The sequence below is a fragment of the Chiloscyllium punctatum genome, chromosome 40 (genome assembly GCF_047496795.1).
Source record: "Chiloscyllium punctatum isolate Juve2018m chromosome 40, sChiPun1.3, whole genome shotgun sequence".
Lineage (NCBI taxonomy): Eukaryota > Metazoa > Chordata > Chondrichthyes > Orectolobiformes > Hemiscylliidae > Chiloscyllium > Chiloscyllium punctatum.
This window is the reverse complement of record NC_092778.1, coordinates 14,351,533-14,375,790: the sequence shown is the minus strand read 5'-3', so window position 1 is coordinate 14,375,790 and position 24,258 is coordinate 14,351,533. Positions and strand designations below refer to the sequence as shown.

The 24,258-nt window shown below is 43.4% G+C and overlaps 1 protein-coding gene across 13 annotated transcripts in view; it reads left to right on the top strand.

Moving 5' to 3' along the window:
- tnrc18 (trinucleotide repeat containing 18) overlaps positions 1 to 24,258 on the top strand; it is a 182,175-nt gene that overhangs the window by 116,919 nt on the left and 40,998 nt on the right. For 12 of the 13 annotated variants that reach the window (XM_072559331.1, XM_072559332.1, XM_072559342.1 and 9 more), the window contains 9 exons: positions 229 to 425; positions 1,646 to 1,782; positions 2,226 to 2,354; positions 2,881 to 3,052; positions 6,395 to 6,770; positions 9,053 to 9,352; positions 13,515 to 13,718; positions 19,086 to 19,492; positions 22,350 to 22,499. In XM_072559331.1, coding sequence (XP_072415432.1) covers positions 229 to 425; positions 1,646 to 1,782; positions 2,226 to 2,354; positions 2,881 to 3,052; positions 6,395 to 6,770; positions 9,053 to 9,352; positions 13,515 to 13,718; positions 19,086 to 19,492; positions 22,350 to 22,499 — 2,072 coding nt within the window. The remainder of the gene's footprint in view (positions 1 to 228; positions 426 to 1,645; positions 1,783 to 2,225; positions 2,355 to 2,880; positions 3,053 to 6,394; positions 6,771 to 9,052; positions 9,353 to 13,514; positions 13,719 to 19,085; positions 19,493 to 22,349; positions 22,500 to 24,258) is intronic. The other variant, XM_072559341.1, reaches the window with a different exon arrangement.

Here is a 24,258-nt window from a genome sequence, read left to right as displayed (position 1 = left end):
GTGAATGAATAAAAAAAATTAAACCTTGATCCAAATTCACAAAGTGCCCTGGCAGAACTTCAACTCTCAGTCTTGGTCGGCCCAAGCCTATCGATCATCCACGTTTGTAACACAACCATACTGACCGGGAAAGACCTAGGAGAGAATCATGTATTCTGTGTCAATTTTTGATGACAGTATCCCTAGCCAGGGAAGAAGTGACTTTTTAAACTTATATTTTGTTTGAAGGGCTGGAAGGTGGAGGGAGTCACTTGGATTTGGAAAGCCTCCTTGTTGCTAGCACCCAGGCTCTCATGATGGACTCCATGCCTTCGATGAGCACTGAAATGTTTGAAGATACAAAGAATGGCCCGGTGATGATAAGGCTTCCTCGTGAGCTCAATCCCAACAAGAGGTACAGCTGGATGCAGAAGAAGGACGAGCCTGTGAGTATATTTGAATTAAAAAGAAGAGTTGCCTTGGGTTACTTATCATTAAGAGAAACATCAATACTGCCCAACCTAGGTCATGGAAAGATTTATGCGTTTATGTACCACTTATCGTAATACAGCCAATGATAGACTTGTATCGTAGTAAAGGCTTCTAACTTGGAACCAGTTTGCTCCCATAAATAGCATTGTGATCATGATTAGATGATCCATTTTGTTTATTGGTCAAGTGATCGGTACTTACCAGCACAAATTCTCTTAGAAATAGAAATGTGAGTTCTTCAGTTGGAGCAGGTAGGTATTATCTACATGTTACCTGAAAGGTGGCACTTGTGACAGCGCCAGTCTGGATTTTGTGGTCAAGTACCCAAAGTGGGGCTTGAACCTACAGACTTCTTACTTCAAGATGAAAATGCTGCCACTGAGCCACAGCTGCCTTCTCTAGTTATAGACAAGAGCACAGAGCCTAGAACCATTAAAATGTCTGATTGAAATCATGTCCCATTCCATGTGCACTCCACCTGAAAGCGAGTCCTTGGCTCACTGTCTGCTGATGCACTTACTGAGCTGTGACCCCAGAGTTTTTGTCAGTGCTAGTTTGCTGTTACTTCCCAGTACCTAGGCCAGGAGAAAGAGGCAGGTCCCAAGTCTTTGTCAGACAGAACAGGAAATGAACCCATACGCTTGGCCATATGTTTACCATCTAACCACCTCAGCTAACCGGCCTCCCATTCTATTTAAATACTCCAGTTTAATAATGGAAAATGGCTAGTTCATTTATTCCATATTTATGTCTGTACTGGTAAATCAAAAGTGGGTTTATATTTGTTAAATCAGATGGAACAGCAAAAAGTGTGCATAAGCAAAGAACTTACTTCCCTATTTTTGAAAAAGGATTGAATGATATATTAGTAGCATTTGTAACATTTACTTGATGTTAACAGTAATTGCAGGAGGTAGACCAAGGAGTCCTCCTTTAATTTAAGCAACTAGCTAAATATTTTTATATTGCAATGTATGCATTGCAAACGTGAATGTGAATCACTGACCTAATTACACCATAAAGTTATTGAATGGAGAGAGAAGGTTAAAGGTGTCCTTCAGGACCGTGTCGTTTTAAATCGATGGAGGCAATGAAAATGAATTCCACATCAAACAGTTGTACCCTGCTGGCTGCTTTCAAGACTGTCTCTGAAGCTCTGTGCTTTCAAACTTAGATGTTCTCCACTAAATCTGCCATTGAGGGGATGGATGCCATGGAGTTGGATTACAGGATGAAGCTGGCAGAACTACAGAGGAGATACAAGGAGAAACAAAGGGAACTGGCCAAGCTCCAGAAGAGGAGAGACTCGGAGTAAGTGATTTAGCTTCAAAGGCAGCCCGTTGAATGGTCTGCAAATCAAAGGCAAGCTGGTGCAGCCATACTGCTCAGTGACTCAAATCTTCACAGCTTTTAGATAATTCTGGACGTTAGCTACTACACTTCAGTCATAACAAAAACAGCTGCATATCGGCAAAAGTCTAGCAGGGCAGGCCATACCCCAAACTTGAGCCATCATTTCTGAAAGACTATGCAGTTTAACACTCTCAAAAATCACCAGTAGTTGGCCCAGTCTACTGCTCCAGGCGAACATCCCAACAGGGACATCATTAGGCAAGTTACTTTACGTTCCATAGATGGGGATAGGGATTCACGTTGACTCACTTAATCAAGGCCAGGCTGCTCAAACGTTCTCTACTACTAACAAGTTTAGTTGCTCAATCACATTTAAAATAATCCGTATTGTATCTCCGTAGAGAAAAACGGGATGAGAAAAGTAGGAGTTTGTCGCGGAGAGGACCTGGAAGGCCGAGAAAGAGAAAGCATGGCTCAAGTGCTCCGTCACCGCATGTTGATAGAGGGCGAAGTGACAGCAAGAGTGGGAAGTAAGTTAATGCGTGGAGAGACATGGTTCATCGTTGGTTAGCTGTGACTTGGCCAGTGTTATCTGAACGAGCGCCAGGCAACCTCTACAGGCTGGGGGGGTGGGGTTCAGTATTTCCATTAATCCCCCCCCACCCCGGCCCAGATATACATGAGCACCTAACTTCCATTTCCTGGCAGCCGGTCACTCCTAGCTATCTCTGTAAAAATCAAAGGAATGATCAGCCTGGTGTAGGGGGAGAGGCCACACAAGGTAGGGAAGCAGGTTGGAGGCCAAACATTCAAATGATTGAGTCTTAGGGACTTCAGGAGCAGTCTGTGAAAGGGTCCCGCCTCTCCGCACAGGTTTGTTTCATTTCAATGGACTAACGTGCCAGCTGCAAGAGGGCTCTCTCTCTCTCTCTCTCTCTCTCTCTCTCTCTTTCTCTCTCTCTCTCTCTCTCTCTCTCTCTCTCTCTCTCTCTCTCGCTCCCGCACCCTTGTGGCGTGCGCTGGGCTCGGCTTTGACCCCTGCGTTTCAATCTCCAGGCATGGGAAAGGCTTCTCGCTCTCCGACGAGATGGAGACGGCCGACGGCTCCAGGAAGAAGGTGAGGTCGGCAGCCCAGGATGATGACGATGAGGCGGAAAGCGTGGGCGTGAAAGCAAAAGGGCGGAGTCGCATGTGGGAGCAAGATGCGTCTTCGAGCTTTTCGCACGAGGTGAGCCAGTTGCAACAAAGCTCCTTCAGAAGGGCTCTTCTACGTGCCCTTCATTGTTAGGATGTTTCTCCATCTTGTCAACCATCTATCATGATCATAACTCAATACTAAAACTCTTCTAATGGCTGAGCTAAAATTACGAATAAATTAATAAGCTATTAAAATGACTAAATTATCTGTACCACACTCATAGGAACTAGGTGGGAGTATGAAATGGAATTGGCACCCAGACAAGAAATCTTATCAATCATTTATTTTCAGAAATAAATATTTTTAAGAACATCAGATCAAGAATCTACCCAAAACATAACCTTGGACTCAAACTGACATTGTTGTCTGAAGCTGTCCCCCACCTACATTACCAACCCCACCATTATGCATCAAGTGTATTCAGTGACCTTAACTCCTTCAACTCAAAAGATACATTTCCCCTCAAAATAGGTGGGAGTCAACATAACATGTGGTAACTGGAAGAATAGACACCATCAAAGTAGTCATTCACCGGGCAACTGTCCTAATGAGCAGCTAATTCGATAGCGGCCATCTTTTGCCATTACTCAGTGGTAAAACGGCCCTCAAAATGTCTGCCCTCAGATTATCCCGAGCCAGCAGTTCCCCCAAATAAAACCAAGAGCAAAATAATTGATCAGACAATTTATGTAATCACATTTAGGATTATCGGTGCTTTGTGCATCTTCTCGCCTATATGACTTTCTGAAATTGGAGGGCCATGTGATGGAGGTCATGTTAATGGAACTGTTTGAATATTGCTTGAACGTTCCCATTTTCCTGTTGTTGTTTGCCATACCATTTGAAATCAAGTGACTTCTATGTATGCAAATAGATGTTTTTGTAATCAACCTGTGCAGAGATGTTATTACACACCTCTGAAGCAGCTTGGAGTTGAACCCAGGCCTCCTGTGTCAGAGGTAGGGACACTACCACTGCAACACGAGAGCTCCTCCAATCTGAAAATACTCTTTAACGCATTTCCAATGATTACTGTTTGTAAAATAGTGAGTGCTAGTAAAAAGAGTACATTTATGCTTTGGTTCACAGGAGCAATGTAGTGGTCTTGCCTTGTTTTAGTCAGTTCTTCCATTTACTAAATTAAACATTCATAACCACAGCTCCTTCTAAGTGAAAAGGTTTAAGAGTAGTGGTTGTCTTTCAGAATGTGCAATTATAGACGGTCAGTGGGCTGGTGCAGAAAAAAAAAGGTACAGAATACTTGCCATTATTCTGATTGGATCCATTTATAAGACAAAGTGGACATTTTCACAGCAGACAATTCAAAATGACAAATGTCACACTCCAGTGTGAAATCAAGCTAGAAATCAAGCCCTGCTACATCTCGTTCACCACAAAAGGTAATGTTTTTATATAAGTACACAAAATTCCTTGGTTTACCCGATTTGCAGACCCAGGTCGATGGAAACTGCAGACCAGGTTTCGAGAATTAATTAAAATTACTATTTATTAAAATTAATAGACTTTAGCTGCAGATAAACAGTTAAAATTGTCAGCATATCACTCCACAAGTTAAAACTTTAGTCTCCTTACAAACTCCTCTTTGCGCACGAGCACCACTCACTTTCTCTCACCCGCACCAACCTCATACACATACACCACACACACACAGACCACTCTCTCTCTCTCTCACACACACACACACACCACTCTCTCTCTCTCACACGCACATACACACACACAGACTTCTTACTCTCTCTCTTTCACACACACACCACGCTCTCTCTTTCACACACACATACACACACACAGACCATTTTCTCTCTCTCTCTCTCTCTCACACACACACACACACACACACTATGCTCTCTCTCTCTCTCACACACACATGCACACACACACAGAAAATGTACAAGGACAAAGGTAAATAATATGGACAGACTGTTCAGTTGTATTTGCCCATGGATTATGTTGAGTTGGTTCTTACTAATCTATAAGTTTCTTTCTGGCTTCCCTTTCCCAAATGCTTCCACTGGTTTGCAAAAGGCACAGGGTGACTGGTTCCCTTGGAAAATGTCTCTGATTAATTGATTAAATGTCATAGTTCACAGTAACTGCTGAAGGAAAGATTAATTGGTTTGCCTCAGGTTTAAAGTGGGTTTGGCTCACTTCTGAGTATCTGGTGCAGACTCAAACCCTTCTCTGTATCTTGTTCCCAGTTTCCTGACAGCCAATCACACCTACTGGTTGGCAAAAAGCCCTTTTCAACTAATCACCAGTGCATAGACCAATCAATTCTTTTCACCATCCAGGTATATCAGTACACAAATATACAGCTGCAGTTCATCTGAAGCGAACTGAGTTACTGCTTGTGCAAGATGCTTTGGTAACTTTCCTTTGAAAACATGCACCCACTCATTAAACATACTTGTTTAAAGCAGTCCCAACTCACTTCAGTCCACAACTTTTATAAACATAAAAATAAAAATACACAGACCCTACGCACGAAAGATAGGCACCAGAAATCGAGGGGCTACTAAAATGGATTAAATTAGGGTAATTTACATTAACAGAGAAAATGTAACAGAGAAACTCAGGGGACTAAAAGCAAACAAACGAATCTCAGAACCTAAACGGAAAACCCATCTGATTAATTAATGAAGATTTCTTAGACTGTAACTTGTATTGCAGATGGAGCAGTAGATGTAATATATTCAGCTTTCCAAAGGAATGTCGCTACAACCTTTGCTTCTGATGCAGTCAATTTTAAAAAATGGGTTTTCTTTTAAGCAGTTCTACATATGCTGTTTTTATAGTTGTATTTGTTGGTTCTGCACTGGATGTACAGGCAGGACTGCAATGAATTGTTATAAAAGGGATGAAGAGTTGCTGGAATCTTGGAGGATGAGTTGGCATGGGGGGGGGGGGTGGGTGGGGGAATATAAGAGTTCAGGGCTAGGAGGCCTGAACTATATGCAAGTCCCTAGAAAACGCAGGTTGTCCCTTTTAAATAGTCCACCTTGGCAATTACTGTTCCCATGATCACTTCCTTTCAGTTTGATGAGCATGACTCTATCCCAGTCCCTACCTCCTCACCTTATGAAGGTGGGATATGCCAATTTGGGAAATTTGTTGATTCAAGCTACGCTCCTTAGTAGTGAAAACCCAGCTTTATGAGCACAAAGCTCCAAGCCCCCCCACCCCTCTAGAAAGCCACTCGTTGCCGTTCCAAGTTCCTCAGTGACTAAGGGATCAATTCACTGAAGCTCTGCTTCTTTTGCAAGTACATCTCCTCTCCCAGTGATGCTGAGGATGCCATTTTGTGCTGGAGTGACACTAACTTCAGATCTCCTGTTACTTTGAACCCAACAGAGCCACGGCCAGATTAAGTTCAAGAAGAGGAGGAAGGTCAGTGAACAGGACCAGCTGGCAACCAAGCTGCACCAAACCCTCTCGCTAACTAAATTAAAGTCACCCTTTAAGTTTGCAGATGGTTCAACAGGGAAGCGGAAATGTGGTGTCATGGACAACTGCAGGCACCTGGGCTCCCATAAGGACTTTCTGGGGAAAGACGGAAGGAAGGCGCTGCACAAAGTCATCGGCAGCTCACCGAGCATGCTCCCTTCCAAAGAAAGCAAAAGCAAAGTGGCAGCCAAGGGCAGGAAGTTGGAGTCAAGTTCAAAGTTGAAGGGTAGGCTGAAGACGTCCCATTCTCCGGCAAGATCAGAGGTCAGCAGTTACTCCTACAGTAAGTTGCACTTTTTCAACTTCAGCGAAGCAAGTAAAAACGATTCAAAATGAGGTCTGTTATTATCTGGGATGGATTAGATGACACACAGTCGGAACATTCAAAGTCTCACTAATTGTGAGGAAGGTAGCCTGTGTGTTCAGCTGAAGTCCGCAATCACGTTTCCCACTAGACCATGTTTGCTGGGTCTCAGGTGAAGTGAGATGGTGAGAACGTTTGGTTAAAATATAACTTGCGATAGGATGGAATGGCCACCGCCTTTAGTCAATACTTAAAGCAGTTTATTTAGTTGATTAATGGTTTCGGGGACTCACCTTGTGTATGTTTTTTCAAGCTGATAACTGTTGATGCTGGAAGATGAAATGTTCTCCACTTCTGGCACCCAGTGCTGGCATCTCAAGGTTCCATCTGACTTGTGGGTCCAGATACAGTTAAAGATTTCCCCTCATCCCAACCTTGGCACAGCAATGGGGCCAGTCTGAAGCAACTCACTCAGGCAGTGAAGCTACTATTGCAGATCAACCATCTGTTAAGGGCACTGTCTCAGTTCCATTTCCTCGAAAATCAGGTTGGGAAAACTGGGTGCTTTCCATTATTGCTGAAGAACAGGTTAGAAATCCACCCAACACTCCCGGGGCATCTCAACAGCCCGTTACATTATTCCTTTGTCTTAGTACTGACAAGATGGGAGCCCGTTTCCTGCTTCGCTCTTTTGGAACATTTGCTGGAGCTTTTCTCTTGAACGTTACAATCGAATGATCCAAAGTTTAAATTTAAATCGCGAAAAAGTAACTTACGTAAATCCCACGGACATTATCAGAACGGTAAATCTGCTGCAGTCTAATATGTCATGAATTTTGAACCATCTCTTATTGCCTCGTCTGTATTACTTGAGAAGGGCTCAGTGTGGGATTTTAGCTTGACGAAACTGGTTAGAGTAAGTTCTCACGATATAGTGCATTGTTGTCCAGGTTGGGAAAGTTTGATTGCCTTTAGTGAGTGAATGCATTGTTCAGTGTGGATGTGGACCAGACAGGCTGGTTGCTGTGATCACTCCTGTTTGGCTTATGTTGATCGCAGTGGGGTCACAGGAGCGTGGCTTAACATTTGGCTTCAGTTTCCCAGTGTTGGAGAGGAGGGCAGGTTAACCGAACTCAGGTCCCAATGGTTCCCTGGTGAGGCCCACCTAGGGTCGTGCACATGTAGACGCGCAGAGTGGACGGGTCACAGGTAACATGCACCTCACAGTGGAATAGTTGTGTGTTCCGAGTTTGTTGAAGATTTTGGGGAGGCGTGGGGTGGTGTCAGGTATTATCGAAACATGACCCTGCCCGCACTGGGAAGGAGAGAACACAGAGTGAGACAAAAGGAGCAAGTTGCCTGTGCTGAGCTGGTAAATTTAGCCTGTAGTAAGCAGTTTGGGAATCGGTTTTGCTTATTTGACTGACAGCTGGTTTGCAATGCAAGTGAAGCCAGCAGCCTGGGTTCAATTTTCATTCTGACTGAGATTAATATGAAGGGCTCTCCTTCTCAACGTCTCCCCTTGCCTGAGGTTGGCAACTTTACCTTTAGTTATGGACATACAATTGTTATTTGTAATTCCTAGTTTTTACACAACAGGTTAGCAGACAAAAAGGCGTAGATTTCATATTTTAAAAAATGATGATAACATTAGATTTACTGATTCAGTCAGCTTCTGCCCATCACACTACAACAACTTACATTTAGATCGTATCTTGAATGTAGTGAAATTTCCCAAGATGCCTCACGGAAGCACTATCAAATGGAATTTGGCACTCACCTGCATAAGGAAATATCAAGAGAAGTGGTCAAAAGCTTGGTCAGTCGGGTGAGTTTCAGAGGAGAGCTTGCTGGGGGCAGAGAGAGTTCAAGAAACAAATAGATTTTCTGAGGGAGCTCTAAAACACTGAGCTGAGAAGGCACAGCTGTTAAGAAGTGATTATTGAAAATTGGTGATGCATGAAAGACCATAATGAGAGGAGTGTAAGCAGCTCTGAGGTTCTCGAGGAGATCACAGAGATGGGGGGTGAGTAAGACATCGGGGTGATTTGAAAATGAATGAGAATTTTCAAATAGAGATTGTAGACAATAATGTATTGTCACTTGGAGGGTATCAGTCACCTGACTATCTGCAATTCCTTTTTTGAGTATTTGGCAAATTGAGGAAGCCTGGTTGCTTGATTTTTATGTTTCTTTACACGGTACTGTGGTGTGCAGACTCTTTGAGGAGTGACACTGAGTGCTACCTTTTACCACTGCAGATACTGACACAGAGGATGAGGAGGAACTGGTAAAGGATGAATGGCCGTTGCAGTCCACCTCAAGTATGTCCGAGCGACTAGGCTCCAAACTGAAGGCACCTGCTCTCTATGGCATAATATCAAAGAAAAGCAAGGCTTCACTGGGCACAAAGCAGGCCAAAAGACTAGCGTCTGCCACTGGGACTATCAGATCACAACGAGCAACCGACAAGAAAAATCTGAAGCACTTTGCCTTGCTCTTGGAGGAAGCCGAGGGTGGATCTTCCTTCAGTGACAGTTCGGAGGACTCATTCAATCAAGGTTAATAGGAGTAAACCTCAGGGTGTTGAGAGCAAATGATGGTGCAAAGTAGTGACCATCTAGGATTTGGCAGGTGTAGGCTGCCCTTTTCTAACTGTTGTATTAAATATTGGCTCTTTTGGAGCCTGTGTCTAATTGGCTAATTCCTAAGTCCTTCCTTCCTACCCCCCCATTCCCCCACCCCTTGGGATTGGCCTCTTGAGAGGCTTCAATGAACCACTGGAATTGTAAATTGAATACTATGTGTGTGTGTGTGTGTTTTCCCAATGTTTGTATTGCAATGTGCTGCCGAAGCTTAATTAAACATGTTCATTTCTTTTTTAACTAAATGAGCGTGCTTTGTCTCTCTTGCTTTGCATTTGCTTTTAATTTTTTTTTAAATATATAGTCTTCTTCTAATAGATGAAAGGGCATTTCACTTCATCCCCACTTGCAATAGAACTCTCTATTATTCAGATATCCCTTTCATGTTTATAGGAAGTGCAGTGATGTTGGTTATCTGTCTTTATTTCTTAGAAGCTTGCTGGTATTGCCTCCTCTAGTCTCTAATATGTCCTTGAATGTCCAATAATTTCACCATCCTTTTTTTGTGTTCGTTTCTAGATTTTCTGTTTTCGAGTTCAAACTGTTTCCAAACCCACAAAAGAAATGTGTGGAATAATCACAGCTTGAATATTGTCCTCAGGAGTTGATTGGCATTTTCTACTTCATTGACTGAAGCACTCAGCAAACTTAAAATGAGACGCAGAATAATATGTGATAGTGGGAAGGGAATCATATGCAGGAGTACTCATTGGTTTGGCAATGGTTGATATCCAGTGAAGGATCTAATTAGTATCAAAATGTAATTGGCATCGAGGTTTATAGAGCCAGTATGAAGCATAAAGAGCATTTTAATATTGGTTATGTGTTAAGAATATGTGAGAGTGAGTGTAGTACAATTTTTCCAATTGTTGAAATAAAATCCTGTTGCAAATTGTCACCGTCCATTCTGCTTGAACCTCTGGAGACACCAACGTTTTCAAACGCTGGTTTCCCAGATACTTTCAAACGACTGACATAGCAGACTGGTGTCTGAATACCAAAAAATGTGCTGCTTAATACTGCTTCCTTAAGCATGTTCAATCCTATTTAAATGCAAGCCTGTTACTAACATTCAGAAGCAAATTGGAATTTCCAAATGTTGTTCATAATTTAATGGTTCAGATTTATTCTTGGGGCGTTGGTAAAATTTAGTGCAACTGTCTCACCAGTTGTAAAACTATGTAATTGTTTGAAAGCTTGATGACTGCCTTATCCCGTCTGGACAGGGTGAAAGTTTATATGTACTGTTTTTTTTCAACAAAAAAAATTTGTACAAAACAATTTAAAGAAATGAACTTCTATAAACTGTATGAATACCTTAAAGTTCTATTATGTTTTTTTTTAATAGTGTTGTGCTATAAAAACTCGGGGTGGAATTCCTCTTTTTTTAAAATTAAACTCAAATGGTAGGTGTAAAATAATTATTGCCCACTTTGTACCAACATATTGTGCCTCCCATCACGAGTCTGTTTCAGAACACAGACATTCCAACTGTTTGATACAGGAAGGAGATTGTTGAAACATTTTCTTTTGTTTTCAGAGACAAGTCCCTTATATGTCACAGGGCAAATCCAATTTACTGTGAACAATGGGATATTCAACAAGATACACTTTTTGTATCAGGTCAGTTGTTGGAAATACCCACTTTCGCAGAATTGGACTTGCATTAGGACTAGGTGGAGACATAACAGCAAGCAATCACATGAAACCTGTAGAAGGGTAGTTCTCATTGCCAGAAGCAGTTCTGTTTTTTTTTGAAATGGCAATGGTCAGCGGTAATGGCTAGACATCTGAACAAGGCTGAGCAAAAGTTAGGGATCGGTATTGTGTTGCTTTCCCGTGGTGAAAGGCAACAGGTTATCGTTCAGTAATCAAAATAATAATCATAACAATACTGGGAGTATCACTCTGAGGTCAAGGTGGGGCTATTTTAAAATTATGGTTATCAGGAAATGTTAAAAGGTTAAAAAAAAACATTTTTTAAAGGCCCGAGTCATATCTTTTGCTCATCCAGTTCTGTGAGGTTGACAGATCCTGAATCTTTTTGTTATCTTTTTGATATAATATTTGGAATATAAACTATTGATGGATCTTCATGGGGGAAGCAGTGCCAATTATAAATAATCCAGTGGTCTTAACTTCATCCCTGCTCCCGGTTGCAGCCCAGGGTACATCGAAATCCATTAACACCTGGTTGTATTGCTACATCTTGCATCTGCCAACAAAATCAATAGGCTCTTTACTAGAAAGTGTCCTTGCTGTGGCAAAGGAATTGATGGTTTCTGGTGGTTCTGTCTTAGGAGAACAGTCCACTATACTTGGAGGTGAGGTATGGGGGGGTTCAAGTCAGTGGATCAATTTAAAGAATTCTGTTTGAATAAGACAGGATGTTTGCTAACTTGTGAGCACAGGAAATAAATGAGTAGGTCCACTGGATTCTTATATAATTGGCAATGGTATATTGAAAGTGAAGTTGCTTTTTCTTGGAATTTTTGATATGTTGCCTACAAAAGGTCAGCAAAGGTTTGCCCTGGTATTGTTGATAACGGGCAAGATCTGTTACTAATTGCCTTAAGGGATATTTGGGTAATAGGGTTCTTTATGGCTGTCCCCTAATGTCCAGTACTAAAACAATAACCTGGCTTTTCTAGAATGCTCGCTTTCTCCTTGCAGCTGCTTGACACCCCTTCACCTTTGACCCCTATCCATGATGCTTGAATGTCTATCGGTATCTTGCATTGCTCTCATGCTGCACTAAGAAGCAAAGTGATTGGCTGGGAGTAGGGCAGACACCACGCAGTGGGGTCACTTTCCATGGCAGCAGAACCTTGCATTGTTATGTAGGTAGGAACACCACTTTTCTTCATGTAACTTTTGAACTCTTGACCACTGTCCTTGCCATATTTGTTGTTTCTTTTTTTAAAATAAATTGTACCTGTGACGTAGTTAAATTTAAATGTTTTGGGGAGAAAAAAAAATCCCATTATGCTGTTGCAATTAAAGATGTTGTTATGTGATAAAATAGGTAAAATTGTTACCATGACAACAAAGGACCCAAAACTGTTCGAAGTCTGCCTACACACAGCCTGCTTTGTACACAGTAGGCTCGCTTGCTTCTACAAATAAGCTGTGAATTGATTTTCTGAGTGCTCATTACTCAGATGCAATCTTTCTTTAACATACTTACATTGCTCAATGCCTCCTCGAATAACAAAAGGTGCTGCTAACAATCGGCTTTCTCACTTTACTTATCCCTAACCAATCTTGCACTGTTCAGTAGAGGTGCACACTGTTTGTAACATTCTGGCGCAAAGCCATCAAAACAAAAAAAAAGTTAACAAGTAAATTCTGATTGAGACTGGTGCAAATAGTTTAACCTATTGCATAAAAACAGAAAAAAAAAAATCGGTGTATCTGCTTGACAGTACATTTGAATGTAAAGTATTTGTAAATTTAACCCTTGGACTTCTAGTCCATCTTCTGGCTTCTAACAGTCAAAGGGTTAAATATGATATACAGGATGGAAATTTCTTTACACTCAGTTATTTTAGAGCATTTATTTATTTGTAATGATGAACTGTGCAGCTTGTTTGTTAGAAATGTGGGTTGGAGGAGTGGAGAATGTTGGCTAATATATGCAAATGGATTTGTTTTATGAGGTCTCCACAGTGATGAAAAGTGCTGAGGTTGAAAGGAAGTTACCATACACTCTGAACACCAGTTTCAATCATCTCTGAGTGAGGAATGGTTCATCTTTTCACACACTCAACATCTCGTTGCTCTCAGTATCCCCATCCATTTTTAATTGTGAATCAAGTTACCTGTTAATGTGCAAAATGGATCAGAAATTCAAATTTCTTGCTCTTGAATAATCTGAAGAGCTTCAAATTTATCACCCCTTTCTTAATGTTGTAGGGCCAAACAGTTTGTACTCTGGTCTTTCAAGGATTTATAACCAATTATAAAACCGAACAGAGATCAAAGCACAAATGTGGGTCATTCTCCAGTGTTTTCAACCCAGACTCTTAATGCGCAGGTTGTTTTTATTGTCAGTAACTTGCTACTTTTTTCAATGTAGATTACACCTCTGAAGAAGAGGATTATAGGAATGATTGCAGTGATGCTCTTTCCTCACCAGTCCTGGATGAGAGTGGTCTCGGCCTACTAGCCAGGTTTGCAGCCAGTGCCCTGCCAAGTCCGGTTATGACTCCACTATTATCGCTTGTTCAGCTTGAGGCCAAGCAGAAAGCCAAGAAGAAAGAAGAAAGGCAGAACTTGATGGGTGAGTGGATCTTATTTGTTGTAAATTGACTGACCATCTAGTCACTTGAGAGCAAGAGTTGGATTTAGCTTTGCCGTGTTGTAAAATAAGGCTGACGAGTTAACTCTACTTTCTTTGGTTAGTGTAAGTGATATGAATTCTGGTCATAATGCCAACTTGCTCACAAACCAGTATGGCAGATCAAATCCAAAGTGAAGCTTTCTGTTTGTTTGTGAGGAATATGAATCACTGTTCAGAAACTCAACTCAACTGGATTTGCTTCAACAGTTCTGTGACTGTTTTAGAAAGATAAAACATTGAAACAACTCAGAGAAAGAAATGCTATAACTCTAGTACGTCGGATGGATCAATTTTTGTCCAATGTGTGCAAGAGGGTTTCCTGACACAGTATGTCGAAGGGCCAACAAGAGGGGAGGCCACACTGGATGAAGTACTTGGTAATGAATCAGGCCAGGTGTTTGATTTAGTGGTAGATGAGCACTTTGGAGAGAATGACCTTAATTCGGTTATGTTTAGTTTAGCGATGGAAAGGGATAAGTACATGCTGCAGGGCAAGAGTTCTAGATGGAGGAAGGGCAATTATAGTGCGATTTGGCAAGACTTAGGAGGCATAGAATGGGGCAGCAAAATGAAGGGGATGGGGACAATCGAAATGTGGAGCTGGTTTATGGACCAGGATATTGCATGTCCTTGATAGGTCTATCCCTGTCAGGCAGGAAGGAAGTGATAAGGTAAGGGAACGTGGTTTACTAAAGAAATTGCATCTCTTGTTAAGTGGAAGAAGGAGGCTTATGTGACGATGAGACAAACTGGTTCAGGTGAGGTGATAGAGAATTACAGATTGGCTAGGAAGGATTTAAAGAGACAGTTAAGAAGACCAAGGAGAGGACATATGTAGTCTTTAGCAGGTAGAATAAAAGAGAACCGTAAAACTTTCTATGGGTATGTGAAGAATAACAGGATGGCTAGGGTAGGAATAGGGCCAGTCAAAGGCAGAAGTGGGAAGTTGAGTGTGGACCCTGTGGAGATCAGAGAGGTGCTCAGTGAATATTCCTCATCTGTTTCACTCAGAAAAAGGAGAGTATTGCAGAGGAGAAGAATGGGATATGCTGCCTGGATTTCGAAGCTACTTGGATGCTGCCTGAACTGCTGTGCTCTTCCAGCATCACTAATCCAGATACAGGATATTAGACTAGAAAGGATCAAGATTAGTAAGGAGGAGGTGTTATCAATTCTAGGAGTGAAAGTAAACAAGACCCCTGGGCCAGATGGGATTTATCTGAGGATTCTCTGAGAAGCTAGGGAGGAGATGTTGGTGCCTTTGGCCTTGATCTTTGAGTCGTCATTGTCTACAGGTTTAGTACCAGAGGACTGGAGGGTTTTTATGCCCTTGTTCAAGAAGGGCAGTAGACATGACCAAGGTAATTATAGGCCAGTGAACCTTATGTCTGTTGTAGGAAAAGTTTTGGAGAGGATTATAAGAGATAGGATTTATAATCATCTAACAAGCAACAATTTGACTGCAGATAGTCAACAAGGCTTTGTCAAGGGCAGGTCATGTCTCACAAACCTCATTGAATTTTTTGAGAAGGTGACCAAGCATGTAGATGAGGATAGGGCAGTTAACATGGTATACGTGGACTTCTGTAAAGCCTTTGATAAGGTTCCATATGACAGGCTGTTGGAGAAAATGCAGAGGCATGGGATTGAGGGTGATTTAGCAGTTTGGATTAGAACCTGGCTTTCTGAAGGAAGGCAGCGAGTGGTGGTTGATGAAAAATATTCAGCCTGGAGTCCAGTTACTAGTGGTGTGCCACAAGGATCTGTTTTGGGACGACTGCTGTTTGTCATTCTTATAAATGACTAATATGCAGGCATAGGTGGATGAGTTAGTACATTTGCAGATGGCACTAAAGTCGGTAGGGTAGTGGACACTGTGGAAGAATGTTGCAGGGGGTCTTAGATAAACTACAGAATTGGGCTGAGAGGTGGCAAATGGAGTTTAATGCAGATAAATGTGAGGTGATTCACTTTAGGAAGAATAACAGGAAAGCAGAATATTGAGTCAATGGAAAGATTCTTGGTAGTGTGGATGTGCAGAGGGATCATGGTGTGCATGGACATAGATCCCTGAAAGTTGCCACCCAGGTTGATAGTGCTGTTAAGAAGGCATGCAGTGTATTAGGTTTTATTGGTAGAGGGATTGAGTTCTGGAGCTGTAATATCATGCTGCAACTATACAAACTGCTAGTGTGGCCACACTTCGAATATTGTGTACAGTTCTGCTCGCCCCATTACAGGAAGGATGTGGAAGCATTGGAAAAGGCACAGAGGAGATTTACCAAGATGTTACCTGGTCTGGAGGGACGATCTTATCAGGAATGGCTGAGAGACTTGGGTCTGTTCTCATTGGAGAGAAGAAGGCTAAGACGGGATTTAATAGAGGCATACAAGATGATCAGAGGATTAGATAGGTTAGACAGTGAAAGACTTTTTCCTAGGATGATAACGTCAGCTTGTACGAGGGGGCATAGCTTCAGATTGAGGGGTGATAGATTTAAGAGGCAGGTTCCTCAGTCAGGGAATGGTCAGGACGTGGAATGCCCTACCTGCCAATGTAGCTAACTCAGCTGCATTAGGGAGATTTAAACAATCCTTGAATGAGCATATGGATGATGATGCGATAGTGTAGGGTGGGGATAGTTTAGGGTGATGGGCTTAGATTAGTTCACAACATTGAGGGCCGAAGGGCCTGCTCTGCGCTGTATTGTTCTATGTTCTATGAAAGGTTAAGAGAACATGAGTTTATCCATGGTACTCCATGTGAGATGTGGTATAGTAGGGCAGCCTCCTTCTTTGCAGCAGTCTGTTCTATGTGCGTGATGAATCAATGAACTTTGACCCTATTTGTGGATGTGCCAAGGGCTGTTCGGTGTTTCTAGTCTGGAAAGCTAGTGGTGGATAGAAACAGAGCCTTGGCACATTGATGAGCATTTATTTACAGAGACGTGTTTTGGAAACATCCACTTCCAACACTTGGACTTTCAGGCTTGGTTTTTGTTCCCTAGTGAGTGTAAGAAAATTTCACAGTTCGCCACAGCCACTGAGGGAAACCTTTCACCAAAAGATGGGCTCCTTGTCCCATGGTGGGGGGGGGGGGGGCGTAAGGGATGGAGATTGGCTCACTGAATCTGGATGCAAATTGGAGGCAGCCACAATGACTGCCGAGGGCTGAGCTATTCAAAAGCCTGCCTCAGTTCTCTTAGATGTTTTTTCTCTGTTGTTTTGTTAAATACAAGGCCCTCTCCTCTAACCCTAACCCTAAACCTGTACATCCTCCTCACCCTTTTCTGATGAAGAGCTCATGCTCAAAATGTCGACTCTCCTGCTCTCCGGAGACTGCCTGACTGGCTGTGCTTTTCCAGCAACACATGGTTTGACTGTGGTCTCCAGCATCTACAGTCTTCACTTCTCTACTCCCTACCCCTGGCACCGTCACCCACTCATCATACCTCACCCACTCTAGTGTATGCTTACCCCCTCCCCCAGCCATTGCAATGATCACCCATGCCAGTCCATGCCCCAACCCATGACCTCTCATAGCCTCCATGCCAACCTAATAATCAGCCCGTGTTTCCCGATAGCCTCTGAGCCAACTTAATACCAACTCATGCCCACCCACTCATCATACATTGTCCTTCCACCCTTTGTACCAACTCACCCAGTCCACCATGGGAAGACCTCAGTAGAGCTATTGACAAAATAAAGTTAACATCTAGCTATCTATTCCAACTGTCACTAGAATTAAAAAAAATTCATGAAAGCATATTGAAATCTTTGAGAGACCATCAGTTCTTAATCAGATATCAACAAATAAGCTTCTACTCATAATCCCAAATCAAAGACAGCCAATCCTTTAATAACCTCTTTGAGCTATGAACAAAGTGTGAATTGAAGATTCCTTACTCAGATAATGGGAGAATGTGGAAAGCAGCCAAGCATTAATAATAACATAATGACCTCAGGCAAAGACAACAAGCAGACATTTTAACTGCTAATTCAGATGTTTTCAAATCAACTGACTTAGGCAGCCTATTTTTGTTTAATTTTAAAGGGGCTGGGTGTTGAGCTAATTTTACAACTTTGACAGTTCTGTAGATCTTACCCACTCTTTAAAAGAATTTACAACTGCTCTAAAGACTGGTAACTGTCACACTGCAGATTAAGTCCCTTGATCGAACCTGCTTGAGTTATTGTCATAAATGTGGGTGGGGCATCTGGAGCTTGGTCTGAGCTGCCATATATAAAGGTCCCTGGAATGTCCGCAACTCTGCAGATGATCAGGTCTCACTCTGCTTCTATATGAATAGGATCAGGAGTGAATCCCCAGCAAATGCACACCACCTCTCTACAGGTAACATTGGGAAGCAGCTATATTCAGCTTTCCCACATTAAGAATGTCAAGCTTTTCCAGGTCAAACGACTAACTGGCTGAATGTAAAAGCTGCCCATAACAAAGGCTGCTTGAAACTCACTAATCGAGACAACCTAAAGGGAATCTTGTCAGAGTATATGGGATACTTCCATTTAGTGGATGAGGGACTGAATTCAATAGCAGAGATGTAATGCCGGAAGGATATAAGACACAGAACAGACCCACAGCGAGAGTTTTGTGTACAGTTATGGTGACTACAGTACGGGGAGGGCAGAATTGTTCTAGAAACAGTTCAGAGAAGATTTATGGGAGTATTACCAAGGCTTGAAAATTGCCACTCTCAGGAAAGATTGAATAGGGTCGCATCATTTCGTTTGAACAGAAGGGTTTGTTCATTGAGCTGTACAAAATAATGAGGTGCTTGGATAGAGTGCACAGGCAAAACCAGTTTGCCCTGACAGAAGCCAGTTTCCAAGGTGATTGTTGGAACTGAAAACAAATCTTTTTCACCCAGAGGGTGCTGGATGTTTGGAAGTTACTACCCAGTTTACTGAATGAGGTGGAAACCATCAAAGCAATTACCTGGATTTGTAGCTGAAATGCTGTAACCTGCAAGGCTCCAGTCTAGGTGCTGGGAATCAAGATTAGAATGGACGGTTAGTTTACTCAGCGAGTAAAGACACTATGGGCTGAATGGCCTTTCTCTGTGCTACAGTTTACCTTGCGTTCTGTAACGAGTGAAAGGTAAACTTTAACATAAATGTGATTTTGAAAGTGGTACACCCCAATTTATAATTTTTAAGTTTTTCGATGGGTCAAATCATTTTTGGAAGGGTCTGTGATGCAGCTGGGCCCTTTGAGGGCTTGCAGTATTTCCTGTTGTTATTCACTCAGATTCTGTAATCCTGGCATGTTTCTTTATTAACACTTAGGCACGGAATTTGAGTACACAGACTCGGAGAGTGATGTTAAAATCAAGCAGAAACCAGCTGCATTACCCCGACCGAAGAAGTCACTGCCAGAGCCAGGGAGCAGCACGAGCCTTGTTAATGAGCAGCAAAGCCAGGACAAGCTGAGGGGAGCTGACAAGGGGAGAAAGGCCAAGAAGCCGAAGGAGAAGTCTCCCCGAGAGTTCACCTTCGACCTTGGCCCCGAAGCCAGCGACGATGACCTGTGGAACCGGCGGAGGAGCGAGAGGATTTTCCTCAATGATGCCAGCACCTCTGCTGCGCTGACCCCAGCGGCTGCTCCCACCGCGGCCTCGGCTACCAAAACCAGCCGCTGCCTCAAGACCAGAGCGGTCAGCCCGAAGAAAGAGACGAGTAGGGCAAAGGACAAGGTATGTTGAGGTCTCTCCATTCCCAGGGAATGCCTCAGCTCAGGTTTTCCCCCTTCCAGCATCCCCCACCCCTCCCCCATCTCTTCCCCCCGCCCCTCCCAGAAGTTAGTGAGCGCAGAAGGTGCAGTGAACAGGGTGGCAGCGTGGTTTGGCGTGTGGTAAGGTGCAGGGCCTGGTATCGGCAGTTCAGGACCTCTCCTTTTGAAAGCCCGCACGCTGTTCAGAAATAAAATGAACACTGGGTAATGTTGTTGAGCGAATTGGGAGTCGGAAGCTTGCAGGGTGGGAAAGGTTCTTTTCAAGGGATTCTCGCTGATGACAAGATGGTGCCACTGTTTAAGAAAGGTGGTAAGGACAAGCCAGGGAACTATAGACCAGTGAGCCTGACCTCGGTGGTGGGCAAGTTGTTGGAGGGAATGCTGAGGGACAGGATGTACATGTATTTGGAAAGGCAAGGACTGATATGGAATAGTCAACATGGCTTTGTGCATGGGAAACCATGTCTCACAAACTTGACTGAGTTTTTTGAAGAAGTAACAAAGAGGATTGATGAGGACAGAGCAGTAGATGTGATCTATATGGACTTCAGTAAGGCATTTGACAAGATTCCCCATGGTTAGCAAGGTTAGATCTCATGGAATACAGGGAGAACTAGCCATTTGGATACAGAACTGACCCGAAAGACTGGAGGCATGTGACCAGTGGAGTGCCACAAAGATTGGTGCTTGGTCCACGTCTTTTCATCATTTATATAAATGATTTGGATGTGAGCATAAGAGGTACAGTTAGTAAGTTTGCAGATGACACCAAAATTGGATGTGTAGTGGACAGCGAAGAAGGTTACCTCAGATTACAACAGAATCTGGACCAGATGGGCGAATGGGCCAATGGGCTGAGAAGTGGCAGATGGAGTTTAATTCAGATAAATATGAGGTGCTGCATTTTGGGAAAGCAAATCTTAGCAGGACTTATACACATAATGGTAAGGTACTAGGAAGTGTTGCTGAACAGAGACCTTAGAGTGCAAGTTCATAGCTCCTTGAAAGTAGAATCACAGATAGATAAGATAGTGAAGAAGAAGTTTGGTCTGCTTTCCTTTATTGGTAAGAGTATTGAGTACAGGAGTTGGGAGGTCATGTTGTGGCTGAACAGGACCTTGGTTAGGCCACTTTTAGAATATTGTAAACAATTCTAGTCACCATCCTATCCAAAGAATGTTGTGAAACTTAGAAGAGTTCAGAAAAGATTTACAAGGATGTTGCCAGGATTGGAGGATTTGAGCTATTGGGAGAGGCTGAACATGCTGGGGCTGTTTTCCCTGGAGCGTTAGAGGCTATGGGGTGACCTTATGGAGGTTTATAAAATCATGAGGGGCAAGGGTAGGATGAATAGACAAAGTCTTTTCCCTGGGGTGGAGAAATGCAGAACTAGAGAGCATAGGTTTAGGGTGAGAGGGGAAAGATATAAAAGAGAACTAAGGGACAACTTTTTCACGCAGAAGGTGATGAATGTATGGAATGAGTTGCCAGAGGAAGTGGTGGGGCTGGTACAATTGCAACATTTAAAAGGCATCTGGATGGGTAAATAAATAGGAAAGGTTTGGAGGGATATGGCCGGGTGCTGGCAAATGGGACTGAATTGGGTTGGGATATTTGGTCAACATGGACGGGTTGGACCAAAGGGTCTGTTTCCGTACTCTACACCTCAATGTTTCTATGGCAGTCCGCTGCTCCAATAAGGAGGGGATGGGATGTCTAACTGGTGGGCTATGCAGTGGCCTTTCAGTTCAACGGTTGCTGTTGGGTGCCTATATCAGGGATGTGACCCCCAAAATGTTAGTTCTCTTCTTTCCAGCTTTTGCAGTTAGGAATAGCTGTTGTAACCAGGGCCAACACCTTCATTTCAAACAACTGGCTGCCAGCTTCCTGTGGATTACATAGCCCTGCCACACACCCCGACCCCTCCTCATCCTAAGTCCCAGGGAAAAGGCCTCAGGCTGGTATGGGAAGTGGGGAATCGGCCTTCCCACCACTTCCCCCCCAAAAGATCCACAGCCCAGGTGTGGTAAAGATGCAGCCCATAGGTCAGCTTAATAACTCAGCGCTTTCAAAAAGATTCCGAGGCAGACATTTGCTTCATTAGACCTGCTTCTCTCACGTAGGAAACATTTGCAGATGGGCTGGGGGAGGGTCCCCACGGCTGAGGTATCGACCTACTTTCTAGAGCGGACACCTCAAACAGACCGTAGGCTGCCTGGTTCTCTAAATTTGGCACTTAAGTATATTTCAAAGAATCCCTTGTGGAATTTGGTAATGAGTCTGGCAGGCATTGGGCCTACCCAGGTCAGGATGCAGTGAGGCCGAGGTGCCACACCAACTCCCATTGATTTTCCAGCCCCCTCAGCAAGCTACGCTGAAGTTAGTAAGTTCCTTGGCACAGTGGGTAATGACCCTACCTCGGAGCTGGAAGCTCTGGGGTTGGGTTCTACTTCCCGGCTGGGGAGGTGGTATCTTTGTGGCAGGTAGCTAGGGGGAGAGACGCCTGGTCAGGAGTGTTACCCCTCCCCCTCAAGCTAAAGACCCATTCCAGGAGAAACAAGGGACAGAGAGCAGCATGCACTTTACCCATCTCAGGCACATCGACACATAAGATGTCCTCTTAGTTAGAACAGATCTGTTACATTGTAAATAACAAGGACCTGGATATGGGTTTTAGTTGCCCTCCCCACTTTGGATGGAGTTGTGCTGAGACGATGAGAAGTTAAAGTAAGATTCAGTACATGCTGCGATTTTGAAGTCAGCCTGGTGGTGGTGGTGGGGGGGGCTCATTGATTCACTGCTGTGTTTTCAACTTACAGAGAAAGAAAGGGAAGGAGCCACTGTCCCCTGGCTTTCCTTCAGCCCCGATGCCGAGTAACCCATCTGAACCGAGGGCCAGCCTCCTGCGCAGCACGAGCCCCTGCAAAAAGAACAAAGTGAAAGTGAAAGCAAAGGATGGAAAAAAGGAGGTAACACTGTTATACAATCATAGAATCCCTACAGTGTGGAGACAAGCCCTTTGGCCCAACAAGTCCACACCGACCCTCCAAAGATTAACCCACTCCCCTACATTTACCCCTAACAAATGCATTTAATCTACACATTCCTGAACATGACGGGCAATTTAGCATGGCCAATTCACCTAACCTGCACATCTTTGGACTGTCAGAGGAAACCCATGCAGACACTGGGAGGATGTGCAAACTCCACACAGACAGTCACTGAGGCTGGAATCGAACCCTGCTCCCTAGTGCTGTGAGGCAGCAGTGCTAACCACTGAGCCACCATGCTGCCCTTAAGGATATGGTGGATTGTATCAAGCACGCATTATTGGTTCTGACAATGAGGCACATTGAACCTTGTTGAAACAGACAAGATTTTTAAGCGACTTGTCAGTGTAAATGGAAAGAGATAGTTGCCCCTTTTGTGGGAGAGTCTAGGACCGGAGGGTATCATCTCGAAAGGAAGGGCTCACACATCTGACACAGAGATGAGAGGAAATTTCCTCTCTGAGGGTAATGAGTCTGTGGAATTCTTTACTACAAAGGGGTGCCGAGGCTGGGTTGTTAAGTATATTCAAGACTGAGATGGACAGAGTTTTGTGCAGGAAGGGAATCGAGGGTTCTGGGGAAAGACAGGAAAGTGGAGTCGTGGATCATCAGATCAGCCGTGATCTCATTGAATGGCAGAGCTGATGGGTTGAATGGCCTATTTCTGCAGCTATGCATTAGGGACTTATGTTGATACGTTGACTCTGTGTCTCTGTCTCTCTCTCTCTCCCCTCCCCCCCACAAATGCTGAACTCCTCCGGCAGTTTCTCTTTTAATTTCAGATTTCCAGCATCCGCAGCGTTTTACTTTTATTTGAACGTTCACAGCTTTTAGCATTGTATGTTCCTGCATGAAGACCCACCATGAGGAGACTCATCCAAAAACATTTCTAGCTTGCCAGCATTGGAGAGTGCTGGAAGCTAAAAACATCTGGATGAGTTTTCTGATGGTTGGAACTTTATGGAGGAACATGTAATGCTTTTATGTGCTGTAGGATAATACACAGAATGTAATGGCTATTCAGCCCAACTTGCCAATGCTATCTGCTCCCAGCTCTCACCCAGTCTGTGTAACATTCTGTTCCTTTCTTCCTCATGTGTTTATGCAGGTTTTCATTCAACGTATTCTATATGTTGTGTAATGAGAGTTGGGGAAAGTGAGGACTGCAGATGCTGGAGATCAGAGCTGAAAATGTGTTGCTGGAAAAGTGCAGCAGGTCAGGCAGCATCGATTCTCCTGCTGCTTGGATGCTGCCTGACCTGCTGCGCTTTTCCAGCAACACATTTTCAGCTAATGAGAGATAGGCCTGTGTTTGTTTAAAATCAAACAAGTGCAAGGAATGACTTGATCCATGAGAATATGCAGCATTGTACGGTTCCAATTATGGTGTGGAATTATTCAGCTTATAAAAAGTGCTTTCTTAAGGAAAGACTATTATCTATAAAACACTTGCAGGTCCACCAGATGTCTCAACCTGTTTGACAGCAAATTTACAGATTGGAGTTGCAATAGGGACAGGTGGCAGGCAACTATGCACAGCAAGCAAGCTCCCACCAACAGTTATATGATTATAATGAAAAAGCCTGTTTTTTTTTGTGATGTTGATTGAGGGAGCAAGATTGGCCCAGGGCATGGGGAGAACAAACATGCTCTTTTTTGACATACTGCCATGGATCTT